Source organism: Carassius auratus, chromosome 23 (assembly GCF_003368295.1).
Source record: "Carassius auratus strain Wakin chromosome 23, ASM336829v1, whole genome shotgun sequence".
NCBI classification, from domain to species: Eukaryota; Metazoa; Chordata; class Actinopteri; order Cypriniformes; family Cyprinidae; genus Carassius; species Carassius auratus.
The window spans coordinates 18585360-18606111 of record NC_039265.1 but is presented as its reverse complement, the minus strand read 5'-3'; the positions used below and the strand labels follow the sequence as shown (position 1 = coordinate 18606111).

Below are 20752 nucleotides of genomic sequence, written 5' to 3'. Positions count from 1 at the left end.
CTTCCAAAAGTCATTGAAATGAATTAAAAATCACATCGACAGGTTAAAAAAAAGCCTCAGGTCAAATATTCATTTATCACCAATGAACTGTTTGACAAAAACTTCCTGCTCCGATGTCCAGATCTAAATTAAAAAAAATTACAAACAGGCTCCGAAGTGCCGATCTGAATCAACGGAGTCGCAAACAGGCTCCGAAGTGCCGATCTGCTGTTCATTTCTCAGATCAACAGAAACAGCGCATCTGTTTTCTGTCCAGATTAACCATTTCAGGTATATCGTGTCTATACATGAAACCATTTTTGTTCAAAGTTTAATATTTTCCCCAAAAAATATGTGCTGAGCAATTATAATCAGAGAGTGGCATAATTCCAGAATTAGGTGAAGTTCTGTCTTTTTGCAGCTTTGACAAGCTTTTCATATAATTCATCATCTTTCAGTTTCCACTGGTAAATACACAACTGTGATTGTTGGATTGTGGCTAAAGGATGCATTTGGCACTGGACCACTTTCCAGTTTGCGCTAAATCTCTTTCTTACAGATTTTGAAGGCATTTTTTGACAGTAGAAAACAATGCTTAGTTCATGCCATTCTCACCCTCACATCTCAATGGTAGAGTGAACTTTTCTGACAGTTTAACAAGTTGCAGAAATAAACCAAACAAACTTTCCACTTAATTTTGGAATTGGATCTATTTCATCAATTCTAATTCCTGAGTTGCCAGCCCTTTCAACTCCTTTAACACAACCTGTGGCTTTTGTTTATAAGATAAATCATTCAGATGACTATGAGAGAAGATTTGTCTTTTTCTAATGTTTCAGTGTGATCATGTATTAAAGCAAGCATTTTTCTTCAGAAACATGAGCAATATGATGTGTATCTGTTAGTGCTGTGTGGCCTTGGATCTGGATCAGTCTGAGCCAGTCTTTGTCCTCTGCGTCATGCGCATGATTCTGGTGGTGTTCACTCGGACTGGAAAGTCTTGATCTGATGACAGTGTTTCCTCAGTATACCTCGTTGTCAGCGTGATTCCAGTCTTTGAGCGTTGCCCGTAGGGAAATGTGGTCTCATCTTGTGCCAGTCTGTTGCTCAGGGTTTGAGCATAAGTGAATGCTCCAGTTCTTGCATGATGGGGCTGAATTCTTGACGAAACATGTTTTAATCCTATGCAAACCTTTGGGGCTTCACGCGTGTTATTTAAAAAATAAATAAATAAAAACTCCTATGTTTATGAAACTTGTCTTTTTGTTTGTTTTTTCACTTTTTATATTCTCTTAATTTTTCACAATTTTCCAAGCTCTCTTTTATTTTGTTAAGGGCTGTTTCACCAAAAGTACTTTTTTTTTTTTTTTTTGGAAAACCATGATTCTCAACCCAGTGTATGACTTCCATAATTATTTCCCATATTTATTTTTCACGTCATTGTAAACTGGACTGTCCAAATCATCAAGATCGATCTTAGATGTTACATTCCCAGACCCCATATTCACAATCCAAGACTTTACCTTTACATAAAATAGCTCAATGTCCCTATGGACTAAATATATTACCTTGATCACGGTATGATAAAAAAAGATACTTGCATGAGATTAATGCAATCAATGCAATCAAAATAAAAAATTTGGATAACAACACACACACACACTCAAAGACCCCCATCGAGATGCTTAAGGATTGTGTTAATGTGCTCTACATGTTACTGTCATCACAACACGTGCTCTGTTCAATACTTTATCATGCTATTATGTAAAAAGAAAATGTCCTTGGAGCTAAACCAAAACCAAAACAATATAAATGAGGTTGATAGAGCCATTGAACTCTTTTCTCGTCGTGTTGTATTTTGTAGACGGTCCCTATCTCTGTGTCTTTGGTCTCATGTCCAGACTGGATGACTGTCTATTTTTAATCTTAAACATCCAGCACTGCAGAGAGAGAGTGATGTTAACCCAGCGGTGGAAGTCCTGCATTAATAACAGATCATAAATATAAAACTCATTTAGATCCTCTTGCTTTCACTTTCTATGCTTTCTGATTTCTCAATCCGGATCATTACCCTGGTTTAAAAAACTCACACATGCTGATGTATTTCTGAAATGAGTTGGATAGAGTATTAAAGAATCATAATAGCACAAATGTGACCAGATAAACTGAAATCCTAATAAAACAAAAGGAAAAATCCAACACACCTGCGGATAATAGATTTTTATTTGATCCTGTCGGGATGCTTAAAGAATGGTTTAATGTGCTCTACATGTTACTGTCATTACGAGACATGATCTGTTCAATACTTTATACGAGCTATTAGAGCACATCTAAACTCATAAAAAATGAATGAGGATTAAAATAAATTGACCTGAACCAAAACAATATAAATACGGTTGATAGAGCCACTGAACTCTTTTCTGGTCGTGTTGTATTTTGTAGACGGCCCCTATCCTCGTGTCTTTGGTTTCATGTCCAGACTGCATGACTGTCTATTTTTACTCTTTAACATCACACTGCAGTTGTGCTGTTCACTTGTATCTCTACTGATTTCTATGTGATGTCCAGCACTGCACAGAGAGAGATGGACATTAACCCAGCGGTGGAAGTCCTGCATTAATACCAGATCATAAATATAAAACTCCCATTTAGCTTTCACTGTCTATGCTTTCTGATTTCTCAATCCGGATTTGATCCAACTAAGGCATGGACACCAGGTGAGTTAACAATGTCATGGCTTGCATGAAAACTTAATATTAATAGCATGCTTAATATTGTAATGAAAAGATGTCTCCAATATCTAGATGAGTTCATTAATAATGTGAAAAATACTGCTAAACGAATGTCATGTTGAAATGATTACAGTATAAATGTACAGAAAGCACACTGTTGTTTTGTTGTGTGTCACAGGGCACGGTTAGAGAGCCGACTGACAGACTATGTGAAAAACACACTCACTTACATCGAGACCGTAAGAGTTTTCTGTGACCAAGAACAGAGCTGGACGTCTGAGAGACGGGCAGAGCTTGAGAAGTTGAGAGACATCAGTGAACATCATCATCAGGAGGAAGACCTCGGTGCTGTCCTCACAGACACATTAGTGGGGCTGAAGAAACTTGAGTTTTTCCTGGAAGCAGTGGAGAAGCTTTCACTGACCTCGAGTCATGTCTTCAGCGGACAGGTGTTCCTGCTGCAGGGAACGAGCCCTGAAACACTGCAGTCGCTCATCACAGATGCCAGGATAGATGCTCCTCTCCTCATCCACTTCAGAAGAGATGCAGAAACCTTCTTCAGACCTCTACTCGAGAACGTGAATGTCCTGGTCTTCAAGCTACAAAACTACGTCCTCAAAACAGAGCAACTTTGTAGGAGAGTAAAACATAAGTGAGTCTGTTTCTTATAGCCAAAGCAGCTTCAGATTTTTACTGAATACCATAATTAGATCTACACAATCATTTCTAAACGTTTTCTCAACAGTTCAGTCGAGTGTGCAGACATGTATAAGTAAGTGTAGTATATATGTTTCTTATTCGAGTCTGAGATGAAAACAGCAGTAATTACTCTGATATTCTTTACAGATTGAAGACGGATCAACCTTCAGTGCTGCTCGTTCTGAACGCAAGCGAGGACGAGATGAATCTAATGCTTCATCATCTGAACCAGTTGTGTGAAATCAGGTGGGATCTCAAGATTAGACATTTTTAAATCAAATGCTTCGAGAGGTGAATCGTGAACTATTCGTGACCCTGGAGCACAAAAGCAGTCATGAGGGTCAGTTGATTTTATTGAGATTGATACTTCGTCATCTGAAAGCTGAATAAATCATCTCTCCAGTGATGTGTGTTTTTTTTTTTTTTGTCTGAGATACAACTATTAGAAAATCTGGAATCTGAGGGAGCAAAAAAATCTAAATATTGAGAAAATCATCTTTAAAGTTGTTCAGATGAAGTTTTAGCAATGCATATTACTAATCAAAAACTAAGTCCTGATGTATTTACGGTAGGAAACTGACAAAATATCTTCATGGAACATGATCTTAATATCATAATGATTTTTGGCATTAAAGAAAAATGGGTCATTTTGACTCCTACAATGTTTTGTTGTCTAAATATAGCTGTGCTACTGATGACTGTCTGTTCTCCAGGGACACGTGATCGACTCTGTCTTCTTTCTCCTTGTCCAGGATGAACCAGGACACACGGCTGGCGTTCCTCTTTCAGGACCATGCTCAGGAGTTCATTGCTGTGTTCGGTGAACGTCGCTCGAGTATGAGACAGTTGCTGTCAGATCTGGAGGAGACGGCCGTTAAACTGGACTCGATGAAGAAGGGGGCCAGTATATCCACTGTGGTTGGTAGTTCAGTGGGGATTGCAGGGGGTGTCTTGTCTATTATTGGGATCGCTCTTGCCCCGTTCACTGCAGGAGCATCATTGGTTTGCACAGCATTTGGGGCCGGTCTGGGGGGCATTAGTGCAGTCAATACTATTGTAACAGAGGTCACTGAAACACAAGTCAACAGTCGGCAGGAGCACAATGCACAAAGTTATTTAAAGAGTTACAAGGATGATATGATAAAGATTGAAGAATGTTTGAATGAAGCGGCCAACAGTGAAGGACCTTTAGTGAAGCCTAGTGCAGTGGATGCTAAGACCATTTTAACCAGTGTTGGAGAAGGGGTTAAAGAGTCTGTGAATGTGGCAGATGCAATTGCATCTTTAAGAGTCCATAAAATGGAAAAAGCAACTGCAGGAGCAACCGAGATCGTAATGCAGGATTTAAATACGGTTCGAGACGTACCGCAGGTGGCTAGATACCTGTCCAGGACGGAGCAGCTGGCTAACGTCAAGACATTGGCGACTGTAAAGGTTGTTAGAGGTATATCTGGCTTCGTTAATGCATTCTTTATTGGCCTGGATGGCTATTTGATTTATGATGGAATTAAAAGTCTTGCAAACGGGAGTGAGAGGGAGGTCTCGAAGCTCATCCGCTCCAGGGCAACTCTGTGGGAATCTGAGCTGGAGGCCTGGGAGAAAATACACCATTCCTTATCCACAGGAATAAAGACGATCAGTGAGAGCTGGGATACGGTGAAGAGACCATTTCTTCCTTAGTTCATCATGACAACTTGATTTTAGAGTGGTAATGGATATGAAAATGTTATATCTATACGGTGCTGTGAGTATTTAAGACACACTGCTGCCGCACAAATAGCATATAAAATACCCCCCAACTGTTCAGCTCTCATCAGTTGTTGTTGTTGTTGTTTTTTGCTCTTGTTGCAACAGAATTGGTATCTTAAATGATTGGGTCCATTATATTAATATAAATAAGCTACTTAATTTTTTTCAACTGTGGAAATTAGAAAAATAATTCAGGCACATTTCAAACGGAAAGTGCAAAAATGGTCTGAATATGTCTCTTCCTGATCATTTAAGGTAACTACACGATGGTGCCGATGTTGATGACAGCTTTAGGACTCTCTGATCACTGTTTGGTTCATCTTATACCGTCCTACAGGCAGAAACTACAATCAGCTAAACCTGTATTAAGGACTGTAAAAAGATGGACTAAGGCAGGATTTACAAGCTTGTTTTGACCTCACTGATTGGAGTGTTTTTGAACCGATCTGGATGAACTCACAGAGACTGTAACATCTTATATCAGTTTCTGTGAGGATATGTGTATTCCTAACTAATTTACAACAATGACAAACCGTGGTTCACTGCAAAACTCAGACAGCTCCGTCAGGCCAAAGAAGATGCTTACGTGAAGGGGGACAATGTCTTGTATAAACAGGCTAAATACACACTGGAAAAGGAGATCAGAGGGACAAAGAGGAATTATTCTGAAAAAATTCCAGCGACTCAGCATCACTGTGGAAAAGTCTGAAGGGGATCACGAATTACAAGACGAATCATCGGTACAACCCTCCCTTCTATTCAAGAACTGTACTTATCCAGAGTGAGAAAAAGGGCTGTTAAAATCACTCTGGACCCCTCACATCCTGCACACTCCCTCTTTGAACTGTTGCCATCTGGTCGACGCTACAGAGCACTGAGCACTAGAACGACCAGACACAGGACCAGTTTCTTCCCTCAGGCAATCCATCTTATGAACAGCTGATAATAACGGTGGAACACACAAACACAATTTTTACACTCATACACTTATTTATCTAACACTCATACTTAGTCTACACTTCAAATCTGCACATAATATACCTGTACATATAAAAACTGCCTTTTGTATAATACCTGCCATACAATTGTCAATTTGTATATTGTTATTCCTTACTTGTTCTATTTTTTATTCTTTTATTATTTGTGTTTTTGTTCTGTTGCTGTCATTCTGCTGCACTGGGGAAGCTTCTGTCACTCAAGCAGATTCCTTGTGCAATATATATGCAATAACGTTCATTCTGATTCTGATTCCTGTAATTTATTCAAGAGTAAATTCTGTTTGCTGTTTGAACCACTGGACTCTGAACTCTTACCAAGTTTTGCAAATAAAATAAAAAAAGTGTGGTGTGTACAATTGCATGATTTGTTCATTTGTTTATTATAATATGCTTGTTCCACTTTAAAAATTTTCCTGGTGCAAAAATTCCATATTTTGATCACAGAATACATTTAAAAGAAGAAGAAGGGGAAGAAGAAACAATCACAAAATATGCACCATGTTTCAAATTAAGTTAAAAATGTACATCCCATCCTCTGGTTTTTGACAAACACAAATGTACATAGTACAATTAAAACTGTGTCATTGGATCAAAAACAGCGCCATCTGATGCTTTGGAGAGTAACTGCAGGCTGCCAAATGAAGTACATCTTCAACATATCAAACCATTTCAACAAGTATGTTATTTTTATTTTTATTTTTCCATCCAATCATGCTGAACAGAGTAATGACCAAAAAAATATACAAATTTACAAATCCAAACACATTTATTCCAGATCTGAAAGTTATTTAAAAATATACTTAATGTCTAATGTTTCCCTGTCATAATTATTTTTTATTATTATTATTTTTATATCCCTGGTGATAAAATTCCCTTCTTTGGTCACAGAATACATATAATCTGTAGAAAAAAATAATACTGTGTGTATATATATATATATATATATATATATATATATATATATATATATATATATATGTGTGTGTGTGTGTGTGTGTGTGTGTGTGTTAGGTATAGTTGATGTGCACAAAATAGCAATAATACAATTAATCTTAATATAATTTAAAAAGTATAATAAATTATATAAACTACACTAATATACACATTAGCCTACTAAATTTGTGCAATTATTATTAAAGTAATTCAAATGTGTAATAAAAGCATTCATATATATATATATATATATATATATATATATATATATATATATATATATATATATATATATAGATATATATATATATATATATATATATATATATATATATATATATATATAGATATATATAGATATAGATATAGATATAGATATATATGAATACTACACACACGTGTGCATGTGTGTTTAAATATACAGCGTTTAAAATATTAGGATAAATTTATATTTTCATAATTAAAAAGTGAGAGAAAATTAGAGACTGTATAAACAAAATGAGGTAAATGTACCACTCTGCTTTTTTTATTATTTTTTTAAAGTGCTTTAGCAACTCCTCTATCCGTATGGACACGAACCCTCCTTCGCTATCACTGTCACTTTTATATTTATGAACCCAAATATGAAATATTATCAACATAGATAGACAGTAAAACATCTGTGAACTCTCCTGCTCTTTTTCTTCGAGTGTTTGTGTGTGACGTCACGAGCGTCAGGCGCGAGTCTTCTTGCGTCTCCAAGTGGAGCGGAGAAAAATAGCACATGCGCCAGACACACTTATATAATAATAATAATCTGTAGGCGTTAAATAACGATCAGCAAAAACAAATCAAATCGTTTCCGACATTTATGGACAGAGTTAGCTGATTTTGCAAAAAGCCAAAAATTCCGTTGTATTGTTAATGTACTATATATATATAATATTTATAGTTTAGAAACAATTGTAACTCCCCTGTATGACTTATGTACGCCATGGAATAAAAATACAAAATGGCAACTGCGACTTTTTTTTCATCTAACAATCCGAAAAACGTATAGTTTAGTTCATAAATTATAAATTAATAATTGCGATTACTCTTTTATATTTTTATTCCCGTGGTGTAAAACCATAGACATTCTGTAAACAAGCTATATAGTGTTAAAAAAAAGCGATTCGATAAAAAAAAAAAACTTTTTACGATTCGTGTGGTATACATTAAATTAATGTTATTTGCATGAATGATTATTAAATATCACAATAAATTGTATTACACTTTATATAGTAATAATAATTGTTGTGATTTCAGTTTACAAACATTCGAACCACACCAAAGGTTCCAGTCCGCCAATCAGCTTAGCGGATTCAGCAGTACTCGGTCGCTGATTGGACGTCCCGATTGTGAGCTGAGCCAATCAGCAGCCGAGTCCAGGCTGCCGTCAGCATAGCGAGTGACGCACGTACAACACACCAGGCTTCACGTGAGACCAACAGTACTGAGGAGAATCGCGCACTGGTCTACAGAGAATAAAGAAAAGGTTTGTCAGATTTACAAAACTATGTTTTAAATCATTTCTAAACACGCTTATGCGGATTCAAACGCGCGCCGTGTTTTAGTCGCGGACGCTCGATGTTTGCGCGAGAGCGTGAGCGCGAGCGCGGTTTAACACGGTGTTTACTGCTCGCCTGAGCTCGCACCGGAGCGCAGTTACCGTGTTTAAACGGGGAATCGATGCTGTAACGGCGCTCTTAGATCCGTTTCACGCGTGTATCGCGTTAATTCGTAGTTTCTGGATGATATCCGTGTGTCACGGAGAGATGGGGGATGGTGGCGATGAGGGAATTAGGCGGGAAGGAAAAATGGTGGAATCTTTGTTTAACAAAGGCCTCTGACGAACTACAACAAAAGTGCTCCAGAAACCGAGCACAAACGTTTAAATTTGTTTTTCTTTTTTAGTTTTCTTTCTGTTTTTCTGTTTTTAACCAACTTATTTATGTGTCCGTGCAATTCAATGCAACATTTTTAATGAATTTTCTTCATTTTTTGGTGAATTCGAATCGCAGTTCTTTCTTCGGTTACCGTTAAATCTGCGTGTTTGAGTAACGTTACTCAAGCGTTATAACGTGTTTCAGCTTGTAACAGGCTGGTATCTGATATAATGAAGATTATTTTATTTTTTACATATTTACATAGTGTTTGAAAACCACGCTGTGTGAGATTAGCTGATTTACTAATTAATAGACAATATTAATCAGACATTTTTCTTTATACATTTTCTAAAATGTATGTAAATATGCGTGTGTGTAACTAAAATCTAAATAACTGTGCATACAAGTGGTGTTTTAAGTATGTGAATTTACACACATTTATACAAATGTGTTTTGTATACTTTTGTCTATATGCAAATTTATGTTTAAAAGATACATTAATGCATTTATATTTGCTTATACACACACACGTTTTACATAAACTTTAATAAAATTAACATAAAATTTAATTTTTTTGTATGGTTGAGTATGTTGTGTGTGTGTGTGTGTATGTATGTATATATATATATATATATATATATATATATATACACACACACATTTAAATGTGTATTTTTTTTATAAGTTTCTCTCTCTTTATTAATATGATTAGTTTTTTATTGTGTGTGCATCTGTTTGTGTGTGTGTGTGTGTGGTCAGGTTTGAGTGTGTTTTCTTATATCAAGATGGTGAAAGGAGACGTAAATAAACCCAAGGGAAAGACGTCTGCGTACGCCTACTTCGTGCAGACGAGTCGCAATGAGCACAAACGCAAGACTCCCGACGTTCCCGTCAACTTCTCCGAGTTCTCCAAGAAGTGCTCCGAGCGATGGAAGGTGAGCAAGCGTCACACTGAGGAAGATGATGATGATGAAGGTTTCGTCACTAAACGCTGCTCTTCTGTTTCTCCAGGCCCTGAGCGCTTCAGAGAAGGGCAAGTTTGAAGACATGGCCAAAGTGGATAAAGTTCGCTACGACAAGGAGATGAAGACTTACGTGCCGCCCAAAGGAGTCGGGAAGGCCAGCCGGAAGAAGAAAGACCCGAATGCCCCGAAACGCCCGCCGTACGTCACACACACACATCAGCTTAGCATGTTCATCTCACATACGTGTGTCTGTGTGTGTAACAAATATTAGAGTATTTCTGTTGTGTAAAATAGTATATAAAATTTTAACTATACCTAATATATACTTTATCCAATATATTTCCTCAAACTTGTGTACTAAATATGTAGCTTGTAGATTGTGTAAAAAGCTTAAAAAAAGGGTATTTATTAATGTTAGGAACTAAAATATCTGAGAATAATTCATAAACCAATATAAAGTATATGCATTATTTCTGAAACACTTTTTTTTTAAAAATTTAAGTACATTATAGGATCTACGTGGTGTATATTACAATTACATGTGTTTTAAAGATTATTTTCTCAATATTTAGATTTTTTTGCTCCCTCATATTCCAGATTTTCTAATAGTTGTATCTTGGACAAATAGTGTCCTCCAAACATATCTAAGTGTCAGAAAAATGTATGCTTATGACTGGTATTGTGGTCCAGGTTCACACACATATATATATAGACATGTAATAATACGTGTCAAATAATAATTACTGTACGTGGCTCCAGATGTGATTTTAAGGGATCTGGAAATGTATTTCTCTATCTCTGCGCAGATCTGCGTTCTTCGTCTTCTGCTCGGAGTACCGGTCAACGGTGAGGAGCGAGAACCCGAGTCTGTCCATCGGTGAGACCGCCAAGAAGCTGGGCGAGATGTGGTCGAAGCAGAGCATCTCCGACCGCGGGCCGTTCGAGCAAAAAGCCGTCAAACTGCGCGAGAAATACGAGAAGGTGAGCCGCGGATTCACACTCATGTTTATTTAATGTTGTGGGCGTGGCCTGAGACTGGACGCTCTGTGATTGGCAGGACGTGGCGGCGTACCGTGCAGGGGGCGAGGCCTCTAAGAAGGGTCCGGGTCGGCCGATGGGTGCAACTAAAAAGGTCCTGGCTGCTGATGATGATGATGACGACGACGATGATGAAGAGGAGGATGAGGAAGACGATGATGAGGAGGATGATGATGATGATGAGTAGAGTGTTTGTGATGCAGCTTCACTGATGCGAGACGGGCGAAGGGTTATCTTGAGTTTTTCTTTATGTACATGTTTAACGCCTCCAGCAATAACGCAAGTGTTCTGTTCTGTTTTTTGTTTGGGATTTTTTTTTCTTTTTCTTATTTTTGTACACGTTTAGCTGTTGATTCAATAGTGTAGAGGTGCTTTTTTTATAATAAATTTTTTAAAGTTCAGATATTGTGCGTTTGCTGTGGTCTTTCTGATTTAACTGAATGTTTGATGGTTTTACTGTATATTACAAAGAGGAAATAAATTGCGTTTCAAAAAATAATTTGGCTTCCATCAAAGAATTTTCAACAGAAATTCATTATTCTTCACGCTGTCTGACAATTTCTACCTAATTTGATCTGGGACATTTTATATAGTAATAAATATATTGTGTGCGTATATATATATATATATATATATTATAGTTTCATATTTGTATAATCTATATGAAAATTTTACTAATTGAAGAAAAACAGGTTTGAACACCCATTATCTTACAAAAAAAAAACAATTATTTATAAGATAGCTGTGTTCCTGTTTTGTAAGTATACATTGTTTAATTTTATTTAAGAATTTAAAATAACTGATAATGGCCTGGATATAATATCTACATATCAATACAAAGATATATATTTGATATTATACAAATATGCCACACCTGTGAGGTGGATGGATTATCTCGGCAAAGCAGAAGTGCTCACGAACTCAGTTTTAGACAGATTTGAGAGAAATAGGCCTTTAGTGTAGAAAAAGTCTTCGAGCTTTGAGTTTTCAGCTCATGAAAAATGGTAGCCAAAAGAGTGTTGCGTTTATAATTTTGTTCAGTGTATAAGTCTTATTTCTAAATATTTAAGACATTTTATTTCATGTGGAATCTGATAATTAAGGATAAATCTTTTAAATGTTCATTACAAGAAAATAATGATTGTTTTAATAACTTACATTCATACAGAGAGAGAGATGAAGGATAAACAGTCGTGAGCCGCCGCAGTGACACTGTGTTTATTCTCATTATATTCTCACATCAAGCAGTACAGGTTTGTCATCCAGCACAGAAAAAAATAAATAAATACAAACATACACCATCATGACGGTGAAACTCTGTAACATCACGTGCAAAACACATGGATTCACTCAGGCTTTCATTCACACACACATGACAATTCGTGTCGTGGAGCGATGATTCAAGTGTTTATACTGCCATTCAAACACATTTACATTAAATATGTGTTTATATATTCATATAGAGCTCAAAGAGTGTTTTCAGAGTTATTGCCCATATCAGATGTGACTGACTGGAAACCTGTTATAATACTATTAATAATAACACTCATTTAATCATTAGAAAGCATGAAGATTTAAGATTTGCACTTCTTCACAGATTTCATGAGATTCAACAAACCAGGTGGGATGTGACACATATTTGACGTGTAACAAGCGCAGCCAATCATAAAACAGGTAAATCCTCGTGGGCGGAGCTACACAGCATGACACACCATAAATAAAACAAAAATCATCTTGTGGTGTGTCGCTTGTGTTCACTGCTATTTAAGACAACTCCATGAGCATGAAGGAGATGTGATGCACCGCCCATGTGACGGAGAACAGATGGCACAAAACACACGCTCACATCAAGAAATCTGCTCTCCTCCAGAACAGATGCGTTTCTTCAGCTACCAGCCCTGAATAAATCATGACAAAAAGAAGAATCTTTCTGCTACGCTTCTAAACACTCATGGAAGCTTATGTCCACCATGGAAAACAATATAAAAATGGTAATTACAAGTTGTACATCACAATCCTGACTTGATTTCAGTTTTCAGAAAAAGTAAATTAAAACTGTGAAGCAAAATTTTATATAAGCTCGCAGATGCAAGGTAAAAAGTTTCTTCTTCCCAATTCTTTTTTTATATTACTTGGCAAAAAAAAGAAAAGAACTGAATTGTGAGATTTAAAAATTTTAAAAGTCCAAATTCTCCCCCAAAATAGAATTGCGATATATGAAACTCCAAATTCTGAAAAACTCAGAATTCTAAGAAAAAGCCATAACTGAATAGTGAGATTTAAACTCAAAATTCAGAGAAAAAAAGTCTGAATGCAAAGAAAAAAAATAAGAATGGCGAGAAAAAGTCAGAACTTTGAGATATAAACTCAAAATTCTAATAGAAAAGACGGAATTCCAAGAAAAACAAAAATTGAATTACGATATATAAACTCTAAATTCCAAGAGAAAAGTCAAAATTCCCCCCCAAAATTTAATTGCAAGATATAAAACTCAGAATTCCCAGAAAAAGTTAATCCTGCAAGAAAAAAAGAAAAAAAGCCACAATCCTGAGACAAACTCAGATTTCAGCGAAACGTTTTCGAATTTTGAGATGTAAACTTATATAAACTTATATATAAAAAGAATTGCAGGGAAAAAAGGTCCAAATTGCAACATAATAAGTTTACTACTAAAGTTTGTTGCAAAATCAAGAAAAAAAAATCTATTGTGAAATGTAAACTCAAAATTAAAAGAAAAAAGTCAGAATTGCAAAACATAAACTTAGAATTCTAAGAAAAAAATAAAAAAGAAGATTTGCAAGATTTAAACTTACAATTACAGGTTAATAACTTACAAGTGCTAGATATAAACTTGCAATTGTGAGAAATGTCGTAATTGTGAGATAAAAAGTCAATTTATTTATTTTTTATCCAGTGGTGGAAACAGCTTCCACAGTCACTGGTCTGTCCGCGAGCAGCAGTTCACATACAGCACCGGTTTCAAACGAAGGCCGAATGCGTTGAAGGCATCAAATGAAACGCAGCACGACCTTCTGCTGAAGAACATGGTCCATCAACCACTAAAACATCAAACGCTGCTACACTTCAGTCTGTTAGACGCCATAAATGTTCATCAGCTGCAATCAGCCCATCAGTTTAACATAAAAATAGTCTTTCGCAAACCACATGTGCTTACAAACGTCACAGCACTAACGACTAACCACTAACACTACAGTAGTAACTAGCATTATATTCTATGTGGATACGATCACACACACAATAACCAGCGCATTCCGGTGACACAATCTTGGCATTGGTGGAAATACCACTTATTTCAAAAATAAGACTTTATATGCTGCTTTAGGAAACATCTGCCATCAGGCTGAGAAAGGAAACCCCGTTTCACTAGCTTATGATGGTCATCCGCTAGTCGTGATGGTTTATCACTTGGACTGTTAGCTCAAGTTGATCTGCTCAACCATCTTGTTTAGGCAGGTTTTAGAGCTGGTTGACCACTTTGCACCAATAACACACCAGCTAACCAAAATACGTCATGTCGACATGTGTGTGCTTTATGTTCAATATCCTTATTGCATTTTCATATTTCACTGAACAATAAGATGTTCTTAAACAAGAAAATAAAGAGAAAGTTTACAGACCACACAGCAAAAATGATTTTCCTGTTTAGTATTTTGGGTAACACTACAATATTCCATGTGTTAACATGAACTAACGCTGAAGAAGCACTTATTAATCTTCGGTCATATTCATTTCAACATTTACTAATACAAAGTTGCATCTGTTAATATTATTTAATGAACCTGAGCCAACATTAACTAACAAGGAACAGTTTTAATTTTATAAACAAAGATTAATAAAGATTGTAAAAAATCTATTGCACATTGTTAGTTAATGTTAGTTAACCACAGTAATTGTAAAGTGTTGCCCTATTTTTGTCTTGCTTTCCATTATACATTTCTAATATATATGTAATATTATATTTACTATGCATTTAGAAACAAAAGATAAAGTCTTATTTAATGAAAAAAAAAAACATTTTAAATTAGTTTTTGCTTAAAAAAAGATAAATATCTGTCTGTGGGGTCAGAAAAATAAACAATTCAAAGCAAAATTTGAAGTCAGATTTTTAAAATAGTTTTAAGCATAAACTCACTTCATTTTGATTATTTTTTTTTAGAAAACAAGACTTTAAGTATATTTTTAAGTAATTCATGTATCTTGATTTACGAATATTTAGATATTTGTACTGGAAACCAGAAGAAAAAAAACACTGAGAAAAACATTTCTGTTCTGAGCCCAAGCCAAAATGCATCAGCAAGCAATAACATTAACAAATCTTAACAACATCTCATTGTTCGCTGTTTAGCCGGGAGAAAAAATATTTAACGCGTGCGTCAAACAGAGATCAGCAACGCAATCAAACACACATCTGGAGATCCAGAACTTTCCTATAAGCATGCTGGGATAGAGCTGGACGAAGTGAGGTTTATCAGAAGAGTGAGCACTAGTTCTCTTACGTCAATCAAGGCAAAGTACAAATAAATAATCTAAAACACGAGGAAAACAATATAAAGAGACTTCATGATTCACCGTAGACCATGAATCCAGGAGCGCACACACACACACTGAGCACTTGAACTGTTTCTCCACTCAGACAGAACTCCGTAATGTCTTTAATCCTCCTCAATATCATCATAATCTTCCGAGTCACTGACCGACAGGAACAGGAAGTGAAGCTGTAGCACAGATGCACGATAAAGGCGGCTGTTGGGCTGCTAGGCAACAGTGGGGGTGGGCGGAGCCTAGTGAGGCAGAGGCACTAGGATGTCCACGTAGTTGATGGGAAAGAACCCTGATTGACCGTGGATCATGCCCTCGTACCAGTTGTCATCGATCTGATTGGTCAGAGTTATGATGTCACCCTCCTTGAAGCCGAGCTCACCCTCGTTCTCCGGCTCGAAGTCATACAGCGCGCGACAACACGGCTGATCCAACGGAGCTGAGCGACACACAGAACAAAAGCACTTAGACATTATTATCATTAATGGAAACAGGAACTTAAAATCAAAAGTTATGTTAGTGAAAACACTTTCAGTAACTAAAATATTATACAGAATGCCCATCTGCAAAGGACAGAGTCAAAACACTTAGTATGAAAACAATCAAATAAAAGCCAAATTAAATAAAGAATTGTAAAACACTGGTCAGTTTGGAGATTATGTGCAGTTTAGTATTTCTTTAAGTGTTGCTTCAGACTGGCATAAAGAAAAAATACAGAAAACACATCTAAGTGTTAAATTTATTACACCTTATCTATTTGCATCTGTAGATTACAATTCCAGTTCATACCTTTAAAGAGTTTTTCGTCCACTCCTAGCACTTACATACACCAAACTTAACAGTTTTATTCTTCCCTATATTCTGAAGGATTTTACTGAGGGGTTAGTTCATATTTCATTCACAGTGATTTATATACCATTTGATTCCTCTAAACATGGTACATATGCGCATATTTAAAAGGCTGTGAGTTTGTTTTCTCCACTTCAGCATTAATTTAATTCACCAAAATTTACAATTTTACAGTTTTATTCCCCTCTATAATCTGAAACTTTTTACCGTGGGGTTTGTTCATATTTCATTCACACTAATTTATACAACACTTTATTCCTAAAAGACATGGCAAAAATGCACATATTTAAAAACTGTGAGTTTTTTCTCCACTTCAGCATTATTTTCTTTCACCAAAACTTACAGTTTTATTCCTCTTTATAATCTGAAGCTTTTTACTGAGGGGTTTGTTCATATTTCATCAACACAGATTTATACAACACTTTATTCCTAAAAGACATGGCAGAAATGCACATATTTAATGCTTTGAGTTCTTTCTCCACTTCAGCATTAATTTCTTTCCACAAACCTTACAGTTTTATTCCTCTTTATAATCTGAAGCTTTTTACTGAGGAGATTGTTCACATTTCATCAACACAGATTTATACAACATTTTATTCTTAAAAAAAGGCAAAAATTCACATATTTAAACGCTTTGAGTTTTTTCTCCACTTCAGCATTAATTTAATTAACCAAAATTTACATTTTTATTCCTCTCTTTAATGTGTAGCTTTTTACCGTGGGGTTTGTTTATATTTCATCAACACTGATTTATACAACACTTTATTCCTAAAAGAAATGGCAAAAATGCACATATTTAAACGCTTTGTGTTTTTTCTCCACTTCAGCATTAATTTCATTCACCAAAACTTACAGTTTTATTCCTCTCTTTAATCTGTAGCGTTTTACCATGGGGTTTGTTTATATTTCATCAACACTGATTTATACAACATTTTATTCCTAAAAGAAAAAACATGGCAAAAATGCACATATTAAACGCTTTGAGTTTTTTCTCCACTTCAGCATTAATTTCATTCAACAAAATTTACAGTTTTACTCCTCTTTATATTCTGAAGGATTTTACTGAGGGGTTTGTTCATATTTCATTCACACTGATTTATACAACATTTTATTCCTAAAAAAAAACATGGCAAAAATGCACATATTTAAAAACTGTGAGTTTTTTCTCCACTTCAGCATTATTTTCTTTCACCAAAACTTACAGTTTTATTCCTCTTTATATTCTGAAGGATTTTACTGAGGGGGTTGTTCATATTTCATTCACACTGATTTATACAACACTTTATTCCTAAAAGACATGGCAGAAATGCACATATTTAATGCTTTGAGTTTTTTCTCCACTTCAGCATTAATTTCATTCAACAAAACTTACAGTTTTATTCCTCTTTATAATCTGAAGCTTTTTACTGAGGAGTTTGTTCATATTTCATCAACACAGATTTATACAACATTTTATTCCTAAAAAAAGGCAAAAATGCACATATTTAAACGCTTTGTGTTTTTTCTCCACTTCAGCATTATTTTCGTTCACCAAAACTTACAGTTTTATTCCGCTCTATAATCTGAAGCTTTTTACCATGGGGTTTGTTCATATTTCATTCACAATAATTTATGCAACACTTTATTCCTAAAAGACATGGCAGAAATGCACATATTTAATGCTTTGAGTTTTTTCTCCACTTCAGCATTAATTTCATTCAACAAAACTTACAGTTTTATTCCTCTTTATAATCTGAAGCTTTTTACTGAGGAGTTTGTTCATATTTCATCAACACAGATTTATACAACATTTTATTCCTAAAAAAAGGCAAAAATGCACATATTTAAACGCTTTGAGTTTTTTCTCCACTTCAGCATTAATTTCATTCACCAAAACGTACAGTTTTATTTCTCTCTATAATCTGTAGCTTTTTACCGTGGGGTTTGTTTATATTTCATCAACACTGATTTATACAACATTTTATTCCTAAAAAAAATTAAACATGGCAAAAATGCACATATTTAAACGCTTTGAGTTTTTTCTCCACTTCAGCATTAATTTCATTCAACAAAACTTACAGTTTTATTCCTCTTTATATTCTGAAGGATTTTACTGAGGGGTTTGTTCATATTTCATTCACACTGATTTATACAACATTTTATTCCAAAAAAAAAAACATGGCAAAAATGCACATATTTAAACGCTTTGAGTTTTTTCTCCACTTCAGCATTAATTTCATTCAACAAAACTTACAGTTTTATTCCTCTTTATATTCTGAAGGATTTTACTGAGGGGTTTGTTCATATTTCATTCACACTGATTTATACAACATTTTATTCCAAAAAAAAAAAACATGGCAAAAATGCACATATTTAAACGCTTTGAGTTTTTTCTCCACTTCAGCATTAATTTAATTCAACAAAACTTACAGTTTTATTCCTTTTTATATTCTGAAGGATTTTACTGAGGGATTTGTTCATATTTCATTCACACTGATTAATACAACACTTTATTCTTAAAAACATGGTGAAAGTGTATTTGTTTTCTGTCTGTTGAAAAATTTAAATCTAAAATTACCTCTGGAAAATTCTTTAACTCTGATATGCCAACCGAATCAAACAATAATTTTGAACCCTTCTTCAGATTTCTGTTCAGGACATTGCTCTGAATGTGAATCTAACAATATTGTTATTCTGTGTTGTTATCATTATAGTTTGACATTAAAAAAAGAGCTGTAGGATTTACTTTGAAAAATTTTCACTCAGAATTTGCTAATAAATTTCACGAATAATTAAAAATAAATATCAATTAACACTGACTTAAACGTAAAATTCTTAAAATAGTATTTTCTTGTAAAACTCAACTTTTGAGGATGAAATATGAACTGAATACATCTGTTTGCACGTTTTTTTTGTTTTAGTTTTTTGCTTTAGTTGCATTCATCTGTTTGTCAGTTTCTTTTTTGTGTGTTTTTTGTATTTGTGTGTGTTTGTACCTGGTGAGCGCGCAGGTGATTTTGCAGAGTTTATTCCTCCGTTGTAATTCTCACTGGGCAGCTGAAGCTCCATGCGGGGTTTGGGAATGTACTCCCTCCGGGGTCTGTTGGACATTTCCTTTATCCTGTAACACACACACATAGTTAAATCAACAGCACACATTTATAATTATTCAAGTAAAGAATCTCAATCTCCATTGTAAATGTTTAAAATAATACTTCAATATTTATAGGTATGTAATTATATCTGTAAATACAATTTCATTTTATTTTAGAAACATGTTTCTGGTAAATCTGATAAACTACAGTGTTGTTTTAATGTGAATTAGTGTGTCTCCCAGTGGATGTACTGTGTGTGTCATGTGAAGAACCCAGGTGCATGATGGGAGTTTACAGCGTCTGACCTGTCTTCTATCTTACTGGAGAGTTGCTGCAGGATCTCAGCCGCCTGCTGATGATACTCCACCTGAGCCTGGACCAGAGCCGACAGCTGACTCACCTGCTCGATCTACACACACACACACACACACACACACACACACACAGAGAGAGAGAGAGACACACACACACACACACACACACAAATGTTCAGCTTATTGTAAAAAATTCACAATTATTGAAACAACTTGATGACAATCACATGAACACGGTTCTCTGATGTCAGCTATGTTTTTCTGTTTTTTCTGTTTCTTTTTTAATATCATCTGTTTAATTTTACATATTATGATTTAGTTAATTTTCAGTGCGTATATATATATATATATATATATATATATATATATATATATATATATATATATATATGAACTTCAAGACAAAATTTCTCATTTTTATTTAGTTTAATTAGATGTACTAACTGATGTACTAATTTGAAGCAACTAACACTGAATTAAAAATAAATACGAACAATATAAACATTAAAAAACTAATGAACATACAATTTAAACTGTTTGATAATAGTAAAAAAAAAGGTAATTTTTGTTTATGTTTGTTGTTTTTATTAGATTTTGTTCAAATTAAAAACTCGCAATGTTTATTAAAAACTAGAATATTAAATCTAGGATACTAAAATAACACTGGTTTCTGAACTGTATGGTACAGTATATGCAATATGTGAATTTTATACTGTGTAAAATATGAGAATGGACTCTTATTTGGCGTACATTTGACAAAATGTGCAGTGCACACTGTATCCCACAATACAATGTGCTTAACTTCCATTTCCAGAGTGACGAATAAGATTTAAACAATATGCATTTGTAAGATTTTAGAGCTTTGCATTGTGGGAAACAGCATTGTACATGTGCTCTGTTCTGAACTAGTTCAAGCTCTAGTTAGTACAACACCGTACGTCGTTCTCCAGCAGGT

The 20752-nt window shown here is 34.9% G+C and overlaps 3 protein-coding genes across 4 annotated transcripts in view; 2 read left to right on the top strand and 1 right to left on the bottom strand.

The window, feature by feature from the left end:
* The first annotated feature begins 2463 nt into the window (after positions 1-2463).
* On the top strand, positions 2464-5541 carry LOC113041670 (apolipoprotein L3-like). Of its 2 annotated transcripts, XM_026200323.1 has the most exons (5): positions 2466-2696; positions 2890-3363; positions 3457-3483; positions 3558-3656; positions 4163-5541. In XM_026200323.1, the coding sequence occupies exons 1-5, from the start codon at positions 2686-2688 to the stop codon at positions 5088-5090; spliced, it is 1539 nt and encodes a 512-aa protein (XP_026056108.1). In that variant the 5' UTR covers positions 2466-2685; the 3' UTR covers positions 5091-5541. The 2 variants fall into 2 exon arrangements, with proteins under 2 accessions (XP_026056110.1, XP_026056108.1); XM_026200325.1 differs by lacking the exon at positions 3457-3483 and having other exon boundaries at positions 2464-2696.
* A 2919-nt stretch (positions 5542-8460) lies between these two features.
* On the top strand, positions 8461-11403 carry LOC113041690 (high mobility group protein B2). The gene is made up of 5 exons (XM_026200358.1): positions 8461-8606; positions 9757-9932; positions 10009-10160; positions 10769-10943; positions 11020-11403. The coding sequence occupies exons 2-5, from the start codon at positions 9783-9785 to the stop codon at positions 11185-11187; spliced, it is 645 nt and encodes a 214-aa protein (XP_026056143.1). The 5' UTR covers positions 8461-8606; positions 9757-9782; the 3' UTR covers positions 11188-11403.
* A 3755-nt stretch (positions 11404-15158) lies between these two features.
* LOC113041679 (endophilin-A1-like) overlaps positions 15159-20752 on the bottom strand; it is a 14097-nt gene continuing 8503 nt past the window's right edge. The window contains exons 6-9 of the mRNA XM_026200337.1: positions 20736-20752; positions 19789-19892; positions 19385-19509; positions 15159-15999 (exon numbers count right to left, since the gene is read on the bottom strand). The exon at positions 20736-20752 is cut by the window's right edge and continues 142 nt beyond it. Coding sequence (XP_026056122.1) covers positions 15803-15999; positions 19385-19509; positions 19789-19892; positions 20736-20752 — 443 coding nt within the window. The 3' untranslated portion in view covers positions 15159-15802. The remainder of the gene's footprint in view (positions 16000-19384; positions 19510-19788; positions 19893-20735) is intronic.